This window comes from Nicrophorus vespilloides, unplaced genomic scaffold (assembly GCF_001412225.1).
Source record: "Nicrophorus vespilloides isolate i.1.1-1 unplaced genomic scaffold, Nicve_v1.0, whole genome shotgun sequence".
Taxonomy (NCBI): Eukaryota; Metazoa; Arthropoda; class Insecta; order Coleoptera; family Silphidae; genus Nicrophorus; species Nicrophorus vespilloides.
In genome coordinates this window covers 20865-48679 of record NW_017098252.1, presented here as the reverse complement: position 1 = coordinate 48679, position 27815 = coordinate 20865, and the positions used below count along the sequence as shown (strand labels likewise).

At 28.2% G+C, this 27815-nt stretch overlaps 1 protein-coding gene across 1 annotated transcript in view; it reads right to left on the bottom strand.

Moving 5' to 3' along the window:
* Positions 1–25917, bottom strand: part of LOC108562012 (mucin-5AC) — a 53090-nt gene extending 27173 nt beyond the window's left edge. Inside the window, exon 1 of the mRNA XM_017920183.1 lies at positions 25538–25917. Within this exon, the coding sequence (XP_017775672.1) occupies positions 25538–25610 (73 nt within the window). The 5' untranslated portion in view covers positions 25611–25917. The remainder of the gene's footprint in view (positions 1–25537) is intronic.
* Positions 25918–27815: the final 1898 nt, after the last annotated feature.

Sequence of the window (27815 nt, the reverse complement as noted above, 5' to 3'; positions counted from 1 at the left end):
ACGGTGTAAATTTGTTTTGCTCCATTCTCTACAACTTAAATTAATTAATGGTATTAATCATCGGCAATTAAATGCGAATACAGTGAAACGAGCATTTCATTGTTTCGTGTTTTGTAGTTTTTTCATGTGGTAAATCAAGTTTAATTATTATTGCTGTGACATTGGTTTTTAATTAGTTAACTTTTTTCGTAATTTTGTACAAAACTAAATATTACATTACAATTACTTGGCATGTACTGCGTTATGTTTAGAAATACAGTTTTCATGATTTATGAAACGTAATTGTACAAGTCACTTGACATGTATTGGATAAGTTATGAATGTAAACGTAATTCATTTAAAAATTACTTAACTTCTTATTTTGTACATAATATTATAATTAAATTTCTGTAGATACATATTTATAAAGAAATATATATTTTATTCATTAGAAGATAAAATCTAGTTGCATTTAGTATAAGGAATGGTACGTTCAGGGATAAAGTTTCTTTTTCTTTTGGTCTAGTTTTAAATTAAAGTTGCAATTCCGGCAGTGTTCCCAGTTGTATGCTGGGAATGACCAAGATAGAGGAGGTTTCGTAATAGAATGAAAATATGACCAGGAAAACGGATGTTGACAATCCTCGTAGGAGAGAATTGTCCATCGCCGAAAGCAAAACTGGAAGGCATCTGCGACCACAACTTTATTTACTCCAACATCCAGTTTTGATCTAAACTAGAGCTGAATGTAATCATCAAAACGCTTTATTACATATACGAATCTCCTATTCTTGCAATAGGTAAGATAAAGATCAAATTTGCATGGTGGAAAATTTAGAATTTAGCAAAATTTTAATATTATTGTCGTCGTATCTATTTGTTTTCATAATTTCTGAAAACATTTCGCACTTGTGTGAGAATCGAGCGATGTATACCCAAGTGGAAGAAGAGAAATAAGGATAAAGGAGTTGCGAACCGTTTCGCCGCTCTGCAGAAGCTGTAAGTATTTAATCATTTATTTTCGTCCTTGTTCAACGTGAATACTCCCTTCGCATTCGTGAGCACGCCACGTGCGTTTTTTTTCTCTTATAAACACCTTGACTGATGGCTCAAAAGGAATATATTTTATTGAGAAAAGAATCGCGTATATAATTCAGGCTCGCATTGCAGGATAAAGAAAAAAAGAATATGGAGGAACGTGGAAAGAAGGAAAAGGATAAGTAGGAACGAGGAAGATTTAGGTGACAAGGTACGTGTACATTTTGTCCTTTGTTCGCTCGCATAAATTCTCCATTTGGAAAGCTCAGTTAGAGGAGCATCGGGATGAAAGCAATTCGCGTTTGCTAATTGAGACCTTAACTACAATAATTTGGGGCGATGAAAACACAGGCAAATATTGCGCTTGTTATTAATAATTGCTGGTTAAAGACGGAATCGGGGCGCTCCGTGTTGTGAGAAGGAGAAAAGGCTTAGAGGATGGTTAAGCTCCGTAAAGCAGCGGGTTTATAAAGCGTAGTTTAATTGCGTTATTAAATCCCGGTGCTTAAGAGTAAAGAGGGAGTTTTGCAATAGGGCGTTTTATCCTTTTATCGTATTATCATTACGTCATGGGGATTCCGCGAATCTGGTTTTCTCCCCTGATCGAAATGGAATTAAGGCTCGGATCGATGCAGATTTGTTTCCATTCTCATGAACCGGTCATGCCAAATTTTGTTTCCATTGCCTTCCACCACTGAAAGCAGACATCTGAAGCATTTCCGGAAGTATTTCAAGAGCTATGTTAAATAATGGGAAGCCTCGGGACATCCACGAGGGGGCAATTAGTTGTACTGCAAGTGCTTACGAGATAATGCATTGAAACTGCTTGTGATTCCACAAAGGAATTCTGAACTACCTACCGTTATGCCGCTTCCATCATAATCCCATTTTCAGACGGGCTTTTGCTAAAAACTCGAGAACTGTTTAGAATATAATTAGTTGAAGCGTTCTAAAACTGAACCGCAGTTCACCAACTTTGGATCATAGGTTTTATTTACTGCCTCCTCCTACTCATTCTCATCCTCATGCTCAACCTTCCTTTCCCCATGCCGCTTCTCGAAGCCTTATTAAATCATTCGGGATTTAGTTCACATTTAGCAAGATTTATTTCTGAATTGCATATAGCAATTTCATTTGCATATTAAATTACCTGGATTACTTACGGAACTCCACAATGGGCTTCTACAAATTTAATTATTAAATATTAATTGTAAGTTGCTTCCGTATTCAGAGGTAAATTCTATATTCATCTACAAATTAGTTTTAAATATCTCTTAATTAATTAGTTATATTTCTATTTTCTTTATTACCGTTTATAATCTTAGCTGTTTTTAGAAAACAAATATTATTGTCTGACTAAGACACAATTGAAATTTGTATATAAATCAAATTCTATCACAAAGTATATGTTTGTATGAAACTAAAATACATTCATTTGAATGAATACAGATGTTTGCTTAACTTTTTTAATTGATTGTCTTTAGTCTATAATTTGTACATGTTTTCGCATTAATTAATTATAAATTATAACGTTTTCAAATGCAATTATTTATTTCGTAAGAAAATGATGAAAATAAGGATATTAATTTATACATGGTTAAAATGTAAAGTTGCGTGTAAATTTAATAATCATTAAAGCCGTTTGCATTTCAATGGAATGATTTTAATTATGTAGCACTGAAATGTTCAATCCGCTTAACCAGAACATATTAAGGTGTGCATTTTTCATGCTCGTTATAATTGCAAAATATGAGCATGAAAAGAAACTCGCACCACCTAATTTCTTAATACCGCAAACATTCAACCTTCATTTAATCGCTGCAGACGAATGTACGTAGCAAAAACTTGTTCTTCGGAAATTTTACAAAGCATTCGAGGACGATCTACATTATACATGCGTTTCGTCCTTATTTTAATTTTATTTTAATTCCTATCGTATTTATTTCATGTTTTATTCTCTGTTGTAAAAGTCATTTTAAATAAAACTAATAAAAAGTGAAATAAGTTCAGTTCTTGAAAGCAAGTGTTATTAATTTTATAATAAAATAAATAAAAATAACCGTAAATGAAATAGACAATAAATTAAAGCAATAGCATAAATGAATGCAACGTTTCAATATTTTAACAATGGAGTGATGTAAAATCGATATGAAATAATAATAATAATTACAAAAATATTTTATGCAAATCAAAAGGGCGTTGCTTTTGTGCAATAATTCAATTTACGCACGGAATAATGGGAAACAATGTAAAATTAAAATTTATTTTACTGAAACATGCCTTATTTAAATAATCAAAACAACTGCAGATGTTTTCATAATATATTATTATTTGCAGTTAACGTACATAATGTGTATATAATTGCCGTACGTTAAGCAAATTTATGTTGATATATGTATTTATGATTTTTGGTACAAACATGTCACTTTGTTCGCACGTACGTACTTAATGTTAATACAATTATACGTTGAATAGATGATAAATTTATGTAAGTATAATTTTTCGTACCAATGTGTCAATTTGTTCGCACGAACGTACTTCATGTGTACACAAACGTATAGTTTTATATCAAATATTTCCTAAATCGAGTTTTAGAAAAATGCAGATAACGTCTACTTTTGATAATAAGTAAGTGTATTAAAATATTGTAAGTTAAATGAGAATTGGTTTTAATCTATATATTATAGTTAATTAATGAAATATGTTTTTAATAATTGGTATTAAAACAAAAAATCGTAGAATTACGAAGTAGAAACTATTTTTTTTTAGGAAACCAAATGAAAAATGTCTCCTCAAATTTATTACGATTTTAGTGGTGTTTTTCCGCAAGCATAAAGCGTGCCGTGTATATGGAAATTCCGGATGGGATGAAAATTGGTGTTTTTGAGGATTCCCGAGTTCTGAAACTGAATTAATGCAGACCGAGATGAAGTTCGTAATGTTAATGTAATGTTTTGCTGCACAGGGGGTGCGGGTGACCCAGATAATTGTATCCTTGCTCCATCATCATCATCAACATCATCAGCCAACCAGTATTATCCTTTCACTTCGCTCACAACTTAGAAATTGACGCTCAGATTATAAAAGCAAATAGATAAAGAGTACTAATAACGGATTAATAACATATCGATTACTTTATTTCTGGAAAATGTGCGGATAGTTTCGACGCAGAAACGTCAACGAAATAACTCTAATCAATTAGATTTCACTTTTACCAATTAGAAAACTCTCAGGTGTATGCATGTAATAGGCAATGTGGAATAGTGGAACGAACGACCGAGCGAACGCTTTAAGTGATTTAGAGAAGAAAAAGTAAAGAATCACGCACTCATATTTCAAAATTAAACAACTTTTCCGAACGAAATTGAAAATAAATATTTTCTTAACTCGTAACAATGAAGAGCGTTATTAAATAAAATATTTACTTTCGGAATAAGATCGCTACTTCAAATTAACTAGCAGGAATTTAGGGTTTATTCAAGAACCGACAAAAAAAACCTGTTTTTAATTTCAGTATTAAAATAAAATATATATCAATATTTTTCGTATTTTAAAGTTGATTCAAAATATTAAACAATATAAATATTAGAGAAACTATAACGATTAAAAAAGGAAACATGATTTCAATAAATATATTTTAAATATAAAATCAGGTTTTTGCATTTATGAATTTCATCAATCTTTGAATGTTGTCGTACTTTTTCCTTCATTTCAAGCTTTATTAATTCGCTGTTTTATTGAAGGGAACTTTATTATGATGACATTTATTAAGCAGGTTTTCTGGCTATTAAATCCGCCAACGTATCGCTAAAGAAATGAAAAAAATAAACAAACAAACTGAAAAGAAGTTCGAGAAACGAGTCTCAGGGTTGGGATTGTAGCTGTAAATAATTTAATACACATTTGTGTGGAGACCTTTTTGAACCCTGCAGATATCCGAATGTAAATTAAGATTATTACTCTTCTGTCCACAGGTAGACGCAGCTTTATCGATGGCACTCTTTTATTTTTTGGCTCGTATTTTAGCAGGCATCAAAATGTTAACAGACATATCCAGAGATAATGCGGTTGGTAATTACGATCTTCAGGATGTTGCTACACTTGGAACAGAACAAGGTGAACATAATAACATCGCGTTTCGCAAGTTCCCACCGTTTGTGCTACTAACTAACATCTCCTTGTTCATTATTATTCTTTTACCACTTTTCTGTGTACATGTTGCATGGCCTTATTTTTAAACGGATGGACTCTTTATAATCGATTCCGAAACCGACAAAAAAATACAGAATATAAAGACTGTGCTCATCTTTGATATATTACATAACGCCGAGAGAAACCAATAAAATTTCAATTAAGTTTTGTCGCATCAAGCTGTTACTTTTTTCAAGCTTCAACAAATCTTTATTAATATCTGCTACACCCTTTTGTAACATAATCTAATTTCGTAGCGAACCAAGCTTACCAAATTTTAATACTCATATTATATAAAACACCTACATTGCCTACACACTATTAGAAAATATTGCATAAGATTAGTCACGAAACCTTACCAACTTCAACAACAATTTTATAATTACAAACAAAAAAAATCTATAAAACTAAGGAAGTAAATTGTTTCACCATTCAAACTTTGAATATTTAATGAGTTCTCGTTCAAAATATTTTATGTAAAGATTCATAATTTAGCTTACTTTGATATGAATTAATTTGAAAATATAGATTTTTTGTAGAAATATTCAGCAAACATTGTTTTTTATAACTTTTAATATTCACAACCTGCCACATTCTGGCAATAAGCAAAATATTTTTGGGAGAGAAAATAAAAAAGAAAATAAAATAAGTATTGAGCAAACATAATGATTAAATTGTCATAAAGTTTTAAAATACAGTTCCAAGTTGAAATTGAAAAAAAAAATACATTAAGACACAAAGAAGATGAACAGCATTTAAGGTAAGTATACTTCTTCACTCTTACAGGGTGGTATTCCTCTGGGGTGTTGAATGGAACGCTTCCAGATTTGACTTGGATGGATTGTCTACTAGGGTATTGCCACCAAACATGTCTCCAGATATTTTATGGCTCCGAAGAAGATGTGTAAGGTCTCAAGGGAGACACACTGGAACAACCTTCTAACTTAAGGTAAGCTGCCAGAGGTATTTTATAACAATGTATCTCTGAATTAATTACAATACATTATTTGATATTTTTTATAATAATTCAAGTTTTATATTATCAAGTAAATATTTAATTAAAATTATTATAAAATTTAATAGATCTAACATAAAATAAACATTTTTATTACCAAAGAGCATACACACAATTGATCTTTACAGAAAAAAATATTTGTTTGTTTTGAATCAATTTTTCTACATTCAAATTTGAAGATATTAATAAAAGAAAAATAGTTTTTTTTTTCAATATTTACTGCTAATATTCCAAAAATGTATTTCGACATATTAATTAGATTAATTTATGAATACATAACATTAACAGTAAACATTAAGAATTTATATATATTTTTGTTATTAACTAGGAAATTTTTAAATATATTTTATTCTATAATTTTTTTTTAACTTAATAGACCAATTGAAATGCATTAGAAAGTGCACTTTACTTGTATAGAATTATTTAGAACAAAAACATGAAAGAGAATAACAATACTAAACTTTCGATTCAAATGGAAATGTAATTTTTGTTTCTCTTTTATATTAAAAAAAATATGCAGGTTCATAGCATTGTTTCATGAAATTTTACCAAAAAAAAATAATATTTTTATTACATATTTGGTCATTCTATATGTATATCAAGGAATACACGATTTTATAATTATTTGAATTAATAAAGAATAAACTTCAAATGATCACTAGACTAATTAATTAATTAAATTTGATTTATACATTTTTAGAGATGAAAAACTGCAGTTAATAGAATATTTCTTAAGAAATAAATTATATTAAACAAAATTTTTCATTGGTTAAAATAATTTTTGTTATCACATATTTTACTATTTTTGTTGATATATTTATTATATACTAATTTCAACAAGCGCAAACACTCAACGCTGTTAAATTTCGTAATCGCACACGCATGTTTGATCTTATTTATCGTTGCGTAATTGATTTTCTGTGTAAAGGATTATCACCACAACACGAACAGACAGCTCTGCATTAGAATTACAAGCTTACTGGAAGATTTTATCTTTTAATATTCTGTTAATAAAATTCCTATCAATTCTTATAAATCTTTCAGTTTTTTGTATTTTGTTTCCAATTCAAAATTTACTAAATAATCAACAAATTGAAATATAAAATAGTGTAATAAATTTGAATTAAGATTAAACATACAAAATAGTAAATTATTAACAATTCTTATAACAACCATTGAACTACAAGTTTAAGCATAGTATTATTAAATTATGTGGCTTAATAATGGACATCGTAAAGAATAATAGTAAGTAATAATGAATATAAAACTAACATCCTATAAAGGTAAGTTTAATGTCAAGGATTTCGAATGACACAATAAAACGTACTTTTAAGAGCACCGTCGTAGAACCTGGAGTAATACAGAATATTCGTTCCGATTACGTAAAAGGCCGGTGTGTAGGTCATTAATGATTCCGAACGGTTGCTTTGCGGTCATCATAATTCCGTGTGGGTAGGAAATGTTCTTGTATCCAACGCATACGTCTATAATGAATTCCCGCGAACGGGATTCTTTTTTCCTCATTCTTTTAAAAAAAAACTAAACAAAATAATATCTACAACTGTACAAAAAAAATAGACGCGCCTTTGTGATCAAAGCCAGAGAAAAACTGCTCGAAGGTAAAATTGGTTGAACCTTAACCAAAGCTGCCTTTTGCGTTTGATATGTTACTGTTCAATCCGAACATTATTTTCAATTTTGTTTGTAGTCCTCATTATTATTTTACGTTGTTTTATTTATTCACAGCGTATATTGTTTCTTTGTATCTTCACAAAGCCGCGTACGCAAACATAAGCATGAAAGGCGGAGCATGAATGGAAGCATTCATGCGCGATTATTTACTTGCACTATGGAAAATAATTTACGACAGAACGGTTTGAAAAATGTGGCTTAACGCCACAGTCCCTAATCAAAGTGGAGCCCATAAAGGAAAGTGGAAGAAGATACACGTACAGTGTGTGAGAAGAAGAGAAAAAAAAAGGGTCTCAAAAAGAAATTTTGAAACAAAAGAACAGCAAGCGATGGTGTTGAAAGAAAACGTCGATCCAACGGAGCGCCGCTCTTGTAATCGTTATATAAGTTAAATATTTACAGGTAGATTGGAGATAATTGAAGACGCTGATCTCCGTTTGGTATTTGGTGCGTGGGCTTTTGAAAGGCGAAAGTCGTGAGTGGCGGAGATAAGAGCATTAAGACCGAACGGAAAGGCGTTACGAAAAGAAGAAGAAAGGAGACGAGGTTCTTTGAATTTCACACCTTATTCAAATTCGCGCTAACCGAATCCAGTTCATTACAACGTCTACCCAGTTTATAATGAACGAAAAGTGTTTTTGATTAGGATCCTCTTAATTGTAATTTATGTGCGATACCTGGAATTGGCATGAGGTATAATCCTATACCTTCTAAATTATATTTTATAATGGTATAGTGTACTTAATTATATTATTCTTTTAATACATCAAGTATAAAATATATTGATTTGTATAACATGCGAAGGCATTTAAAGTAGATGGAATGTTTCAATGTCGTTAATCAAGGATAACTGCATTATACATTTTTGTTTAATAACTCCTTGGGTATTAATTAATTAGTTTATAAATATGATACAATAAATAAATGTAATTCATTGTATAAAGTATAAAATATGTTAATTTGCACACAATATAATTAAGAAAAAGTTTCTAATTACTTAAATATTTTTTTCTAGAAATTATATATTTTAATATTGAAGGACTTCAAAATTATATACATTAGTTTAGTGGTGTAGCTAGAAATATCATAGCTATAGGGACCAATTTTTCGTGGATAAGTAGATGACAGGGTCCAAAGCGAGGGACCCACGCTTGTGGGCCCTTCCGCATTAAAGATCCTTGCTATTCAATAGCTAAGCTCCTGCATTAATCCTATCCAAACTGAATATGAAGTGAATGTACTAAATTCCGATTAAACAAATATTTGAAGATGAAAGTCATGTGTTACCCTTAATGTAAAATAAAGTCGGGTTGGCTCGTTGTCTTATATAGATAGAATGGTTTCATTCTGTATTTAAAAGGTTTGGTAGACATGTTTATTAATGAAGTTTGCTTTAAACTCGGAGACAATTCCAAATAAAATTCGGCGAAGCAGAGAATGCAAATAAGATAGTTATAAGCAAACATTATGACAAATTCATGGAACGAAATGAGAAACAAGAGTTAATTGACTTACACAAATGTTAAATTATACTATTTACAATTGAAAATTACTCTTAATTAACTTACTTAACATAACAGAAAAAGTATTTGTTTTGCCAATTATCTAGCATTTTTATTCTTATAGTTCAAAAAGTCAAATATGAATAATTATATTTAAGTAATGTTGTACTTGTCAAATAATTTGCACTTTTACATAACTACAGAAAATTTCAAGAGTACTTGTCAAGTATCGTTTGTACAAACGTGAACTTTAAATGATTATTTTTACGTAATGCAGTATTTTCAAAGTAACTTCCATTTGTACATAACGCCCTGTACTTATAAGAGTGCTTGTTTGTACAACCGTATATTTAAATACTTGCCAAGTATCATGTATTGTTTTATAAAAACTTTAATTTTGAGTAATTTAATAAATAAATATTTTTCAGTTTAATAAAAATCAACAAAATAAATTAACTTTTTTTGCAACAAATGTAAAGAGTTACAAGATGAATGTTATTTGAAAAATGTTAATTAGTAATACATATTTCCAGAGTAAACAATGTTTGGAAATATTATTAGTAACTAAAAATAAAGTTTGACTCATTTTATTGATTTTTTATATCTTTTTCTGAAAAAGTAAAAGAAACATATAAAACATATTTCATATTGATTTTAATTAGAAAATTTAACTAAATGATTTTCTCTTAAAATAATTTCTAAAATAAACAAGAATGTCTGAGACAATCCATTTGTATTTTCCACTTTTCGTCATGCTTTGCGAATGTTAACACATAACGGGTTTAAATGTCGTAGGTTATGTGTATATGACACAGAAGTATGTAAAAAAAATCGTTGCGAGAAATATAATTAATGTTTGAAATTTACGAAGTTAAATTTAATTGACATCAGCGTCTATTATAATAACCTATGTTTATTCAAAACAATAAATTAACGACTGTTAAAGGTCATCGGACTACAATCCGGGTTTATATATAAAGACAATAAAACTATTATGAGATATAAATTCCATAAACGTAAGCAATTTAATAAATTTTCATTTTAAAACCAATTACAGCCTAAGATGGTCATCAATAAGTGCATTTACCTTGGAAATTATTTCACAATAGTAAATACCAATTTATTTAGAGAAGAAAAAAGATTATTTTATATTATCTTACAGATTTATAAATCTCGGTTTTAATACCAAAAATATTTAGTTTTTTTTTTTTCAATAAGAACATCAATTATGTAAATATTTTGCATAGTAATTATCGACTTATATAGAAAATAATTGAATAATGACTAAGTTATAATTGTTTGGATATACATCTACAATTTAGTTGGCAAATATATCTTAGTGAATAAGAAAATATTGAAACTAAAAAATATACAGTTAGCTTTTACTTAACGTACATTAAAATCAAATCGACCATTATTATTTATTATTTCGTGACTGAAATAACGTACGAAGATCCGTAAGAACGTACAATTATGTCAATTGGATCAGTTAATTTATAGAGTTTTAAAAATTAATAAAATAAACACTGTAGTATTAAAATTGAAATATGTATGTATGTAATATGTATATATGTAAATATGATATATGCAATGTGTACATTAGTACGAATAAATACTCGAATTAAATGAAATAATAAATGTAACAAGTTATGCTTTATTAAATTAATTTGCATTATGTACGTTCAATTAACTTTTATATTTTTTTTTTATAAAATTTGTATTTCTTGAGATTTATGAAAGAGTATTAATCAGAATATAATCAAAAGACGAGCGTGTAATTTATATATATGAAATTCTGAGTAAATACGAAAGATGTTAATCTTGCTTCTGCACGGCAGATAATGGTACCCAGGAAGATTGCGTAATATTTTAAGCCGGAATGGGCGAGTTTGATGGGTCGGAAGCGATTAAATCCGAGGCTTCCCTTTAAATCCTCAATATGTTTATTATAACGATAATGAAGAAGCGAGACGGGAGTCATTGCAAACATTCTCACCCTCTGGATGCATGATATTAAATAACCCGAAAAGGGTTTGTAGCTGGTAGTTCCAAGACGCCGCTGGCAATCCTAATCATCGTTAAACGTGTGTTTTCGCGGCGATAAGCACCGTCGCTAATCAATTACCACCCACGTGACCAAACCCTTAGCGCCGAGCGCCGAGAACAAACATCCCCTGACATTAATTAGCCCGCCCTCAATATTAAATCACACCGCGTTTTTTTTTCTTTCCTCACTTCCTTTTATTCTCCTCTCGCACAGCACCAACTTAAATCCGCCCTTCCGGATTGTCGATCGAATTGAATTCCAGCACCCTCTCTGCAAACCCTTTTTTATGTTCGGAACGTTATTTCTGCGACTACTGCCCCTTTGTTCCGAAGAGGGTGGATACTTAATTGAGGTTTTGTTTTTGGGTGACGAATCGAGCTGGGGTTTGCCTCTTATCTATTGCACCGAGGGATATAATTCCGCAGTTATCGCGGGACCCCCGCTGTCTAATCAAATCCTAACCAGAGACGCCTGACTCGACCGCCTCCACCTCCTCGCGCCCTTTGTCTTAATCTAATTAATCCGGTGCCGCCGCCCCCGTCGTTCCTCTTCCAGAAAACAAACAATCCCATCCCGAAAACAAACAATCCAGGAACGCGCGGCGCAATTTCAGGTCTGGATTAGAGCGGGCCACGCGATTTAAAGTTGACTTCCATTACGTCGGCTTTGCAGTCTCATCCTCATTCTCATTCCTCGCATCTAACATTTTCCAATTACTTCATGGAATAACATGCTTTTACACTCTGCTGAAGCCTAAAATATTTAACACATCATATACACATCATTCCCTTTACTTGCATGACAAAAAAATGAGTGTTTTATTATAATATAACAATTTCGAACATGGTTTCTAATTATAAACAATAATATGTTTTTTAAATATTTAGTTTAATACATATTTTATCAATAAATCTTAACTTTAAACAATTTTGAAAAAATACCTGTCTTATCCAGATTCTACATTGTTTCTAGATTTTGAATAAAATTTGTTCATTGTAAATAATTATCAATAAAACATAGATACATTTAAATTTGAATGCAGATATCATTGAAAAGTAATAGTTGTTTCTATATCAAAGTGTACGTTTGAATTAATATCTTCTATTTTCGAGCAAGCAAAGAAATGTTAGCACCCTTTGTATAAAATGATATAGTAAATATGAGAATTTATTGTCTGATTAACATATACATCCTTTTAGTTTCCATAATGTACTTTAACTGAACACTGTCTTTAATACTACTAAACTACCACTAAAGTACATGTGTAATTGCTATAATCAGTTTAACTATATATGTTCTAAATAATATAAATAAAAAGAAAATATACTTATTTCCTTCCGTTTTTAATAATATTTTTTGTTTTATATTTTTTTTGTTTGCACGTATGTAAGTAATACAAAATAATGTATATATGTGAGAGCAGCAACATATATCTACTTTTACCGGTAAATTTGTACATTTATCAACGTAAAATATACGTAGGGTATACATGTTGTTATTAAATTATAAGAAAAATATGGTATTGTAGTAAGTTTTTATAAAAAATAAATATAAAATAAATATAATTTAATTCAGTAAATACTTATTTCTGCATTCAACTCAAATAAGCTTATAAGTACAGTATATTATATCTGAGTTGCAGTTATTTTCATATATACAATACTTGTATCTTCTAAAGCTTATCTTCTACTGAGCTTAGTGCAACGAGTGCATACTATTCAAATATAAAGTTACTCAACAACAAAATTAAATGAAATTACCATCTAATATTTCAACATAGTTCAAGCTGTGGTGATTTAAAAATTTGGATTTTGATTTACTGAATAATATTTAGAATTTAGAAGTATTTTTTAGCAAAGAATAATTAATAAAATGTAATAATTTATTTATTTTACATTTAATATGTAATATTTCTTGCTATTTCTGCTATAAAACTTTGTATTAATTAAAATATTTCTTAAAAAAGGACACATTAATTATTTATTTTGTTTATGTTTGTATTTATTCATTTCTGACCAATTTGATTACGAATATATTTTTTAATGGTTAACAAAGTAAAAATAAAATGATTATGAAAGCAAGAAATATTTATTTTGTAATTTTATAACACGCGAAAAATGTCTATATTTTCAGTTTATAACTTGTATCATTTTTTGTTGTTGAAACTATCTATAAATTGTATTGACGTAAAAAGTATTACCAACGAATTTTTATGATAGAAATTCAATTGCTGAAAATAATCTATTCGGAATGGCAGAACGTGAAATATGTTTAAAAAACAAACGAAACAAAACAAAAAAAAAACGCGGTGAAAAAAAAAACAATGACGTATTATTAATAAATGCATTATGACATTTTGGTCAATGCGAATGTGAAGCCATTTGCTGGGGGGATGGAATAAAAGGGAGTTCGATTCCAGTTGATTGGCGGGGGCCACCAATGATATGATCGATAGAATCAATTGCGCAAATATGTTTCCATCCACATGCAAATGCACTCTGTGTCATAGAGGGAGTGAAGAGTGGATGACGGATAGAAGGATATCGGAAACAAGCAATTTATGCAAATAAAAGGATGCGCAATATTTTATTTGCCGTACAGCTTTTAACTCTCTGACAGTTCATATTTGTACGAGATGAATCTTCGCTTTTCATCATAGCACGTACCATTGTAATGCGTATTTTCAACGATAACACAACAATATATTGGATGCAGATACGGTATCCATGGTAACCGTTGTGAAATTACAAAGGTGGGCTCTACAAATATATATATATTCCCATATATTGTATTCCCATTCCGAGAGGAAATTACGCTGCGCTCCATATTTAAATATTATATAATATATTATTTGGCCAATAACATTTATTATTAATAGTTACAAATTACATGGTTTTAAGTCTTTAAACAAATGTATTGAAACTGCATTGCTTTCAGGGAATTCCTATTATTATAATTATTATTACCCAATTTTACTCACAGAACAATTCACAACATTTTTCAATCAAACACAAATAAATGTCGGTGAGTTAATTAATTTTAATAATCAATGTATTCATAGCCCAAATAATAATTAATGTCGATACAATATATTATATATATATTTATTAAAATATTATTGTTTATAAATCGCCTAATAGATGGCGCTTCACAGATGTCAATTAAAAATCAATTGGAACAAACGTCATTTCCGGATTGAATACTTTCGTTTTAATATTTGTATGATATTTTTGTATTTGCAAAAAAATATACGTAATAATAATCAACTTAATTTATTGACCAGAAAATGTTACAAAAAATAAATAAATAATGGAAATATTTTTCTGAAATATATTGAAATTTTATATTCTTGTTTTGAATTTAAATTTCATAATACATTTAAGAGTATAAACAAATCATATTTATTAAAAAACTTTTAATGATTAATTTAGTATCACATATTGTGTACGGAGGTATAAAATAAAATGTCGCTGGATACAAGTTTTCTGAACTTTATCCAATCGATCATGGGATCATTTTATGGTCAACGTATCAACATGAAATATATAGAAATTTTCAATTTTATAGCTTGATCGATCGTCGAACTTAGACTGAACTGAACATCTAGAAAAGGAAAACCGACAAAGAGTTTCCGTCTCGTCACAATGCCATAGGAAAGTAATTGCATTCTCGTTCCCTGTCGAGCGTTATTGTATTTTGCAATCATGTCTTTTATGTTAATGGTAGAAGGAAAATGCATTTGACAGCCAGATAATAACTAAAGAAAAAACAATTTTAATAACAATAGTTTCATAACATATTGCAGAAAAATTTCACATCTTTTCTTTCTTATATATATTTTCGTACATAATTTATTATATTTTATATTTGATTTAATCAAATCATATGATAGAATTATTTCATATATTTACAATTTCGAGACTGTATACTTTTTAATATTCACCTGTCAAAATAATAAGTATTAGGTGAGAATGTAATAGTAATGTTCGAAATAATTTATTCTAATAAGTAATGAAAAAAATATATTTCTACACAAATACGCGCAGATTTAGTTTTGATATTCCAATCTTTTCAATACACATTTGTCAAACCAATAAATAATAGATTAAATCGGAATTAATTCCGTATAACCTATTCTAATCTAAAGTTTTTTTTATAACCAATCAAAAATTGAGTTAATTAGAAACAGTTCTACTAACAAAACTTAACAAAACCTAAGTAAACTTAAATAAATTAACATAAATAATTTGACTTGACCAAACTTTTCATTAATTTTGACTTATTGTTAATCTCAAAATAACATAATACGTCATAACTTAACAACAAATTAAACTGTCCTGATCAGCAAATTTATAATTGATATATAACTATTATTACAAAACAGAGAAATGTGTAAGAAAATAAGATATTTATTGTTATTTCGAATATTTTATGAGCATTAGCCGATTTTGTATATTGAAAACATACATATTATTTTATATAAAATAAATTGTTATTGATATATATATACGTTCCGCATGTTACCAACGTAATTTGATTTCTTAAAAAAATATGGTCTATAAAAAATGGAGCGTTATAGAAACGTCAGATTTGAAGATGCATGGGTGCAGTGCATACACCTGCACGTACATAACAATATTTCCTGCATGAAATATGTCGGGACGCTCAATTGTTTTACGATTTTACGATCGTCAGCGGCGATTCCAGCATCGTTTTTTTCATTGTTTGGGCATACGGTAGACAGGGCAACTTTAAATATTTATTTATGAACATACACACACGCACAATGCGATAGCGCAGTTAAGCAATTCTCTTTACAGATGGAGAAGTTTACTTTGTCGGTCGGCGCGGCGATCTCCACTTTGTGGCCGTTAAAATATGAAAGAAGATACACACGAAGATTTACCGCTGCTGGGCCTTCTCTGACAAAGGCAAGGACGGATTAACAATGGCCTCCTCCTTCTATCCATGTTCACCCGGATTTTCGACCCAAACAAGGGCAAGCAGACTAATTATCCGCTAATTTATTTATAATTTGTAAATGATGGTGGGCATTGTTCTTCGGGTCAGCCAATTTGCCTCGAGAATCCACGGAGCGCAATTAGAACATGCTGGGAATTGGGGGGGTAAGGGTGGTTGCATCCATTTGAAATAAATTCATCTGAGCAGGGCTGATTCTAGTTTGGATTTTAATTTGATTGATTAAATCGCTCGGTCGAGTGCTCGATAGTCATTTAATTAAAAGACGCTCGTCGGAGACTTCGACGATCGATCAAAGCACGAACCCGTAGTTAGTTTTTTTTTTGTAATAACTTCGTTCCTGTTCAATTTCGTTGAGACTACCGCTACTTTAATTGCACTTTATTGTAGGAATTATCAATTTTATAAGTACTAGTCTTAAATGGACTGCGTGGGCTTGATGTTATAACAGTATATGCTTTGTGTGCAGGTCGGCTAATTTGATTTCCTTTTAAGTGAACTTGAATCGCTTGTTTTCCTGTTTCAGCACATTCAATACATTATAATTAAAATTTATAACGTAATAACCTATTTTAAGTACAAAATAAAAATAAACCATTTAGATCATTACGTAAAATATTTCTATGAAATTTTCACATATTTCTAAAATAAATAATAAATTGATATTTTTTAAAATTATATATTTGTATTACATTTTAGTAACAAGTTGTAATAATCTTCATTTTTAACTTTTTACAAGTAATATAAATTGTTTAACAAAGCTAGATAACATTTTATATCTTAAAATAATAATAGGAAGCAAACAATTTCATTGATATTTTGTAAATATAAAGAATAATTATTCAATTTCTTATTTTATACTTTAGATATTTCTGTTTATTTACATTATAATTAAATGAAAAACACTTTAAACAAACTTTCTATTTTCATAAAAAGTAAGAACATTTCAAGACCAATATTCTTTTTACTTTTACGCGTGATTATTCCGCCGATTTCTCTATGCATTTGCACAGAAAATTTAAATTTAATTGATATCTTAATTATTTAAGTTATATCTTATTTATTTTCAATACATTTCTTAGAAATAATAAATTTAATTTCATACGTGATTTCATTTAATTTTCCCTAATTTCATGCGTGATCAAACAACAATTTTATATGAAATAATTAGGTCATTGATTTTTCATTTTTATGAAATATTTGAATTTATTATTAATTACTATTTATTATATAACACATTCAATATTTATTTACTGAAATATGTTTTACTTTCTCATTTGTTTTAATATATAACCTAATTATTTAATTACTTATTAAATGTAGTATTTATTATGTAAAAATTAATCATATTTTTTATTCCATTCAAATCTGTTCAGTTATTTTATCATTTCTGTATATGAACAATTATTAAATAGTTTACTACATTAAAAAATATACTTTTAATAATAGAAAAATAAAAAAAAAATAGTTTATTGGCCAGACATCAATACAAAATAAATACACTTTTAATAATAAATTATCAATAATATTAAACTTTTATAAATAAATATTTAAATATTGTAAATAATTTATACTTCTGAACTTATTTTACTTTTAATCATTTATTTCTATTTTATTGAAACAATTTTTTTATGTTATAAAAAATATAATGAATGCATCAAAATCCAATGATAAAAGCATGAAACATTGTTTATGGTTGAGGCCACGTGGATTTGCATGCACGACTCTTAAAGGATCGATAAATCCTGACTGCAAACTAATTAAAATGTTAAGCTTTATAAGCCTAACTAATGAACACACCGTGTTTCGCAAAAAATAGTAATTAAAAGCGTTTTCAAAACAAAAACCGGAAGTCCACAAAGTCGAGTTGCGACAGCGTTCCTAAATAATGAACGACAAAAAAAAAAGAAAAAAAATAATGAACGTTTCATGAAAACACATCGCTTTTATCAATATTATTGGCAACACGAATTATTGATTCCCTTCGAAAATATTCGTTTAGTATTCATTCCAGCATCCTTTTTTTTGTTCCTTCCGGACCCGGACTCTCTCCCCTTTATCTTTGGAAAACATTCGTCCCTTTTCATTGAAATATGTTTCTCAATACACGTCCTTATTGATTTTATACGATATGTAAAAAGATATTTTGTTTTTTTCTTCCTTTCGGTCAAAGACTGAAAAGCGTGTTTTTAATATGTGTTGTTTACGTTATGTTATGTCTAGCTGTACACGACATTTTGGGATTATGGCCCACTGCTCCCCAAACATGGTCAACATATAACTGTTCTTTACTAAATCCATGTCACAACAAAGTGTTTTTAATTGTAACTGTTATGCAAGTTTTATTACGTACTAATTTCAAATGTTTCTAAACTTTCATCTTATATGTCGAATTAAATTAAATTTATTGTAGAAAAACAAAAAAAATGTTCTATTTTTAAACAATTATATAAATATATCAGAATATTCAAAATAATTATTTAAAAAAAAAACATTTTTTTGACTGATTTTAAATAATTTAAATAATTTTCTTGAATATTAAATAGTATTTATTTTATGCAAAATCAAATAATAAACTGTTTTCAAAGATGATCACTGTAATTATAACTATTCATGAGAAATTAATGTTTCAATTTTGTCAAAATATTTAAATTTGAAAATGTATCGACTACATTAAAATCGTATTCATTGTTGAAATGCAAAATTTGATTAAAAAGTAATTCACTAAGAACATTAATTTTGAAATAACTTTATTAGTTTATTTTCTAGAATAATAAACGACAATGAAATTTTTTTTAATTCAAATTAGGAATAATTAGGAATGTTTACAAGTTTATACACAACTTCCAAATAACATTGTTCTAATTGTAGCTTGTCATCATCTATGGATCCTTTAACAACTACGAACTAAGTAGTGTTAACTCTAATGAAAATTGGCTCCTTCCTTGGTCATTGATTACCATTAAGTGGAGTGTTGTGGAAGCGCAAGCTTCAAGACTATCTAATGGATATTTAATTGAATTTGGATACACTTGCATAAGAAAATAGGAGTTACAGAGGCTGTCTATAATTGGAATAATTCAGTTGGAATTGCATGGTCAGTGTCTATTTAGTTATTGAACCAATTGATCTTCTATATATTCAAATTAAATACAAACATTAACATCTGAATTTACTTTGGTCTATTTTTCAACAACATGATTTTTTTTTAAATTTTTAACCTTTTAGACGACAAAGGTACTTATAAGTACCGACACATTTATGTCACAATTTAAATTATAAAGAGACGTGAAACAGACCTAAATACTTCTTGGTACTTTAATGTAAGCTTTATATTGTATAAAACATGATTTGTTTTACAATTGGAAACAATGAGTATAAACCTACATTCAAGTAATACTTGTCACTTGTTATTTTTTATATGTTATAACGAAAAGAAAAAAAATGTGTAGCAAAATACCATGAAGTAAGTTTGGAAAATAATATAAGTTGCATGTTCCAAAAAGTACCACATATTATTTTCATTGAAAATATTGCTGAAATTTAATAAAAAAAATATGAAAAAAAATGTTTTATATTTTGGTAATCTGTTGCAATAAACACTTTTATTTATTAGAAGACCTTTTTTTAAAAAAAATTTAATTTAAATTTTGTATTTCTGGTTTAAAAATGTATATTTATTTGAGCATCCATAAATATTAATATTTTTTAAAAAATTTCAATTATTTTGTCCATTATAAATATTTTTATTTCATTATTTTATGAAATTGTATATCACAGACTTTATTTGATTATATTTCGAATGCAGTCAGTTCAATAAACTGTGAGCTCTTCAAATACCGCATCCGGTGTACACAATAATGATTTTTTTTAAATGTTATTCAAAGCATTAACTTTTACTTCAAGTTTGGATATGTATAATAATACAATAACTCTAAAAAGAGAATTCTGTGGGGAGTTTACAAGTTTCATAGTAGTATGTTAGATCAGTTTGATGTAAGTTCTGGCAAAAAAATAGAATGTTTCCGCGATTTATAATTTTAGTTTGTTTCGAATGTTCGGATACTTGACGGATCAATTCCGGAATATTTAGAAATATAGCAATATCTCACATAGCCCGGGTAATCGGACTGTTTGAAACCGAGGACTAAAAAAATAATATGTAATATGAAAATATAAATAAATAAATAATAGGATGAAACAAACACTAAAAATACGATAAGTTCTAATATAAATTAAACAAAATAATTTAAAAAAAACTGGCTAATTTTCTCTATTAAAATTTACTGATCGAAACTGGAATATGCGAGGTATTGCTGTAATATAAAAATATATTTCAGGAATGTTATTTTTCAAATATATCAGAATGAAATAACTTTCAAAAAAATTCCAGTGATTGCAATTTAATTTCATGGTATTTAAGTTCGGGTTGGAAAATATATCCAGTGCAGGATGTGAAATCTGTGCAACCCTTTTTCCACGTCCTATAAATATTCGCTCGCCATCGAGTAAAATTTACTCGTCCGTGATTAATAGACGAGTAGATTTCCAGAGCTTTGATAATAATAATCTTTATTACCCATTTCGTTGGGGGTAGAAGCGTATCGGGCAAGTGGTCTTGTTGATTTATATTATTAATAAATTTCTAATTTAGATCTTATGAGAATCTAGCTAAAAGTAGACCAGACGAAGCCTAATAACAATCAATCAGTGTCTTTTCAAGGAGGAAGACTTTCGTTGCCGGAAGTCGCATGTTTTCGGTTCGTTAACCTATCGTTTTTTAAAAACGTTTAAGAATCATAAATTCATATTTATTCAAAAATAACATTTATTTAATTTTTGTTTTCAACAAAATAAGACCAGCATTAATTTTTAAGATTTTTTTTTCGTAATTTTTGATTATTGAACTTATTTTTTTGATCTAAGCAAAATTTCATTTAATCAGTTTTTAATTAATTTTTAGATTAACAATATCCTAGAATCAACTATTTTAGTTAATCACTTGAAAGATGTACTTGTATAATCTATAAGTAATTAAGTATCTTTATTAAGGCTACATACTACTTACATGATCTACTTGATAAAACAAGTTGTAGAAGAGAAAAAACTTGCATAATAACTATGGGTGAAGTTATTGTAACGTGGGGTGTTTGTTCTTAATGCTTGATAACTTGTGCAAGTACTTGTTGCTCGACGATACAGTTTAACTTAAGAAATTACAAGTATGCAAGTACCGTACTTACTACGCAACACTTCACAAAATACATAACATGTAACAAGTATGCAATTTTAAAAATTATGATTAATTTGCTGCAGTGGTTTTTATTATTGTATTCGGTTTTATTTTTGCAATATATATTATTATTAAATTAACAAATAAAAGGGGATTATAACTATATTTCTCTAAATACTTTTGTTACATTTTCATACCTAATTATTATATAATATAACAATAAAAACCATTAAATGAAAAAATATAATGATTTTTCAAGTTAATACACATATTTTGTAGATTTTTTTCCCTTTGAATTTACGTTTACTTTTAATTTCTCGTTTCCACCCTAATTGTATTCTTTCTCTTTTTTTCTTTTGAGGCTATTGTCGTCATTATACTGAAAGATACAGAAAAGCAATTTCCTCCAACAAGGAATCCAAAGAAAAGCTTTTCAAATTACAATTTCATTGGAGTGTATAATAATTGCAAGAAACATTTAATTTTGTGCGACGCTGAAATATTTCAGTTAATTGCAAAGATAAATTATTTTTCACTGAATCTTTTTTTATTCAAATTATTGCGTATTTAAAAAAATGTAAATAACCCAAATTATCATGTCAAAAATCATATATGCAAATAAGAAATTTTAGTTTATTTTTATAAATAATTTATATAATAATAAGTTTTAATTGCTAGAAAAGTTACAGAAATGACAGTTAGTAATCATGGATCATTAAGCATTTATTGCAAATAAACACAGATTTCCACATACATATTACAAATGGCCTGAAAAACATTGATCTTTCCACGCATAGTGTGGATGCAACATATTATTTATATTTATTGTAAGATAAACAATTTATGAAAAAGAAGGACTTATGTGTAGTATGCGGGATTTCCCGGGAATGAAAACTTGATATAAAACAATAGGAAGGAAGACACGTATTTCCAAATGTGCATATAAATCGTTTCTAAAACCAAGATCGAAAGAATGAGAATGTGTTTTTTTCAATTACTAGAACAATTGTTACCAAAAACTCATGTTTTGTGTGTTTATTTTTTATATTTTCTAATAACTTTTATAATATCAAAGAATTAATATAAAAGAAATAAAAAAATGTTGGTTCCCGGGAAATCCCGAGATAGAACTATCAATCTCGGGATTGAAAAAAACTTCAGGGACAGCACCTATGTGTCTTTGAATTGTATTTTTTTCACGAAAAGTATCTAATAATACTAGTTTAAGTGAATGAACTTCATCAAAGTATATACCATTAAGGAGGAAAATATGTGATTGGAAAGTTATGTTCGAAATTGTGTATATATAAACACATACATATATATGCTCAATGTACAAAACAGTAGCTTCAGTTCCGCATGTTTCCAATGGACGACAGCATTGGAATCAATTAATATGCGGCGTGGATAAATAGAACGGAAAGTTTGTTTCATTTAAATTTTGTCCCACAGGCCTGGAGACTGTCGAACCATCGACCTGTACACATCCAAAGCAAACCCAAAACCAAACCAAATATAAAAAATAACACACGACCAAGCACAAACGCAAAACGTCAAATCAATATTTAATAAATGCATTCCATCAATTGAATGATGTGGTATGGATAGAGCGGAGGCATCATTATTTTACAGAAATCACGTAAGCTATTTAGGAATTGGAAATGCACGTATATACGCATATTATAGGTATTTGTATATATTATATTCATGTTTGAACCGCACATTTGGATTACCCGCCCAGGGTTTAGCAAACAATGTAATGCGCTTTATGGCATTACTATTCCGATGATAATTAAATATTGGTAATTCCGGAAGCTACAAATTACACTTCGCACAAGGAATATCCATTTGGTACAAATAAATGATTAAATATACATACACCATTTGCTTTGAGTATAAGTAAAATGACTCAATTAAAGGACTAAAAAATAAACAATTAATTCAAGAAAAAAAAACTTTAATTCTAATTATTTATTATCAATGTTATAAATATCAAATTTTACACCGATTTTAATAGAATTTTATGCACGAAAAGTAATGAATAACTGAATTTGTATTAGGAAACTATTAATAAATATAACAAATAGTTTCAATTCATGCATATAAAATTTGAACATTTCATTCCACAACTATTATTTACAATTGAATGCACAATTATTGCACATTTATTATTTTTTTAAGAAAGTCAATTAAATTACTGAAAAAAAAACAATAAAATAGGTAAATTTTACATAATAATTTAATTAAATATTAATAATAACTAATATTTCATAATTTTATTTCTGAACAATTGTTGTAAAAATAATAATAGTACCTATTTTTCGGACTATAAGACGCACCTCAAATTTAGAGATGATTTATTCGGACCTTATGACGCATCCAAAATTTGAGTCCATTTTTCTATGTAAAAAATGCGACTTATAGTAAATTTAATCTCTACTTTATATTAATAATATTTCATAAGTTGTGTATAGAAGTTGTGAAATAAAATACTTATAGTTTATAACTTAATAAAATAATAATAATACATAACAAATTTTTCAATTTTCAATTTGATGTGTTAAGAAATTAAAAGTAAGTACTGCATCTCTTAGTTATTTAATGAAAATTGTAAAGTATTAAGCAGAAGCGTTTAGGTCTTTTCAAATATTGTAACCAAGTTAATCTGAGAATATCCATGCAAATCTGTGAAGATTTTCAGCAGCCGCATATCTAACTGAAATCTTTACAGTTAATTTAATTAAACCATGTTGGCGCTTCAACTTTTTCAATTTCTTTAAGAAGTACATTTTTCGAATTGAATAATAATTAATGTAAGTGAAGATAGCATATTTTTTTTTATATTATCAAACGTTTATATACTATCATAATTACTATCATAAATATAATAAAGATTTAAAAAAATAACAGAAAACCGACATTCTCTGATTTTCAACTATTTTATTTTTGATATTTATTATATTTGCAAATGAACGAAAGAATAAAATAATAATTCTATTAATAACATATTGTGTAGTGAAATAATCATTTTGATTCATCTACTATGAATCATACAATTTATTTTTGGCACAGGGGATTTACATGAAGATACATTTAATACTTCGATTATTTTTTTAATTAAAATTTAATACGTACAATAGTTATATTTATATGTTAATTAGTATTTACAATTATATTATTTGTACTTTGTGTCCCGAGTTTTCAAAATATTGCCTTTGTAATTTTGTAAATTAAATAGTAATAATAATTTATTGCATAATAACATGCGAATATTTACATATAAAGTGTTATTGAAATTGCATGTTATTAATGAATATAATATAATTATAGTTTTTTTTTGTGAAATACGTAAATATTTTTTTTATTTCTTCCTATACATTTTTTAATTAAAAATATTAACAAATAATATTCGTCGAATCAATAAACTTGGAGGATAATATAAGTAAATGTATTTTGTTTGTGTTTTAAATATCACTTTTAACAGTTAATACTAATTATTGTTAACGCTCGAAGAAAATAATGAGAAGAAATATGTTTGCAAAATTTTCAAAAGTCATAGATTTATCCAATTATTAAATTAATCAATTATTTCTCGTGTTACGAAATTATGGAGATGTAAAAAAAACTTGCATTTTGAACCATATGGATATGCACAAGCGTTACGGCGAAATATCTTCGATTTCACAACGAAACTTCTTATTAACATACACGTTACAAAGAAACAACTTTCGATTTCGCCCGTGCTTCGTACAAACGACCAGCAAACAGCCGAGCGAAAGAAACGAGCAGACGTAACCTCCTTAATAAAATTAGGTAACAATTTCGATACGTTGAAATTTTAATTTATAAAATGTAATTACCTTGCGCTGTGATGTGGAGATGACAAAGCGCGGATACGATCAGGATCGTCCGAAGGAGACGTCCTAGAGCCATCCTGCAGGATGCGTAAAATTTTCCGCCAAATTCACAAACTTGATATAATCCACAATGTCCGTTAATGTTAAAACTGTTTATTTGGATTGCGCGTATTCTGTCACTGTTTCATAATCGTCCTGTGTGTGCGTCTTTCGTCCTTTCACGCGCGTTCCAACCGCACGTAGCCGCCTGCTGAACTGAGACTAGAGAGTCAGCAGGAGTGGACGGATTGCCAGACCCTGCTGCTACCGACTTCGGGTGGGAGAATTCTGCTAGTCGCTGCTGCTACCGGAGGCACGACGCGCGTCCTCTCCCACAGACACCCCCTTACAACGAACGAACAACAACAACAATTTTTCCTTTTTTTTTCATACCCGCTTCTATTGCAGCGCGCAACAACATCATAAAAGGTACACGTCAAATTCGCGGCACGTCGGTTGTTATAATGAATATGGGACCTACAATCAATTCCTAAGAAAAATATCACAAGGAATATCGAGGCGGAATCTACAATTTTCGATTAAAGTACTTGGAATTGGAATCGTATTGCATACATGTTTCATGTATGCAAATATTGCATTGTTTCCAAATATTATTAAAAGTATTTTAAACATTTCTTACATTGATTTTCTCTGAAATATTATTTCAATAACATTCTTAGTAAATTATAAATCATTGAATGAATTTATTATAAAAATTATTATAATCAATTTTTATGTCTAAAATAAATAATATGATGTATACATAATACCATATTGATTTCGTTTTCTTTACAATTTTACAAATGTTATATATAAACAATCTAATAAAAAATAATTATTAAAATAATTTACTTAACAAAATGGACAAAAATATTATGAATATATTTTCAATTAAACTTTAAAGTAATAATTGAATAAATATTTATTATAATAAGTGAAAAGATGTATGCATGTATGGAATTATCAATATGTATTTAACTTAAAATTTTATAAACAAATAACGTTAAAATATCAAAAATAATTATATTTTAATATAAGTGATTCAACGTAATTTCTTAAAAACATTCAAAAATTACTATAAAATTTATAAATATTCGATTATATCGTACTTAAGTGTAGAAGATAAAATAAAAAACAGGTTTACTATACGACGAAACAATTAAAACTTCCTAATTAAAGAATTTTGGAAATAGTGAATGGAGTTTGTGGATAAATTCCACGTAAATATCATGATGAATGTCTATAAAATGTAAATGGACTCAGTTAGTTCGATTTTAAATAATATTATAGTTTAAGCAAATACTAAAAGAACAATTGTTATAAGAATGTTAATTTATAAACAATTGCTATCATCACAAATTTATTTCAATTGCTTATTTTTTTAAAAAAGAATTCAACTTCAGTTATTTTAGAAATGAAATTATGTAATAAAATAATTTTAATAACCAAACTTTAATAAGTTTTTATTATAATTAATAAAGTAAGAAAAAAGGAAATCGTTGTTCGTTTGCTTATAAATGCACAACTGGACTTTAAATTAATAAAATTCTACTCTTTCGCGTTTCCAACAAGCAAAAAATAACATAAAAATTATACGTTACATGTCATAATATTTAAAAACCGTTTAGAAAGTTCACGATATAACAACAAAAAAACTTCTTTTAGTTAACCTTAATTAAAATAATGTAATAATAGATGTATGACGTTTATTAAATTCTATTGTAATAGGAAAAAAGTACAATTCCATTAGTTTTTATAAGTTTATGCTTTTAAAATCTTGTAAAGTGTGTGTAGATATTTTCTACTTATATTTGGTAACTTATGCAATTCCAGTTAGTTTATAACAAACATAACACGGTTTCATACTAAACAAAATCAGTGTAGAAATTCATATGTACTGTCGGTTACCCGACAAAAGCGCGCATTAATAAAACTAATTTTATCTTTGGGCTTTGATGGGGGTTTATTGCGCTTTTTTGTTCTATGCGGTTTAGTCTGTAACGGAGCCATTTGAGACAATGTACAAGTATTAGTATGTATACAAACCAAAGACTGCTCCACTAGTTCAAATTAGTGTTAAAATATATACGATCTGGAACTTATAATTGAATACTTATACAAGTACTATGATTATGTATAATAACTTAAGACGGATTCACACTAACTAAAATTGAATCAAATCAAGAACGTCTTTATACTAACCCAAATTATTATTGAAATACATGCTGTAACTTATAATTGA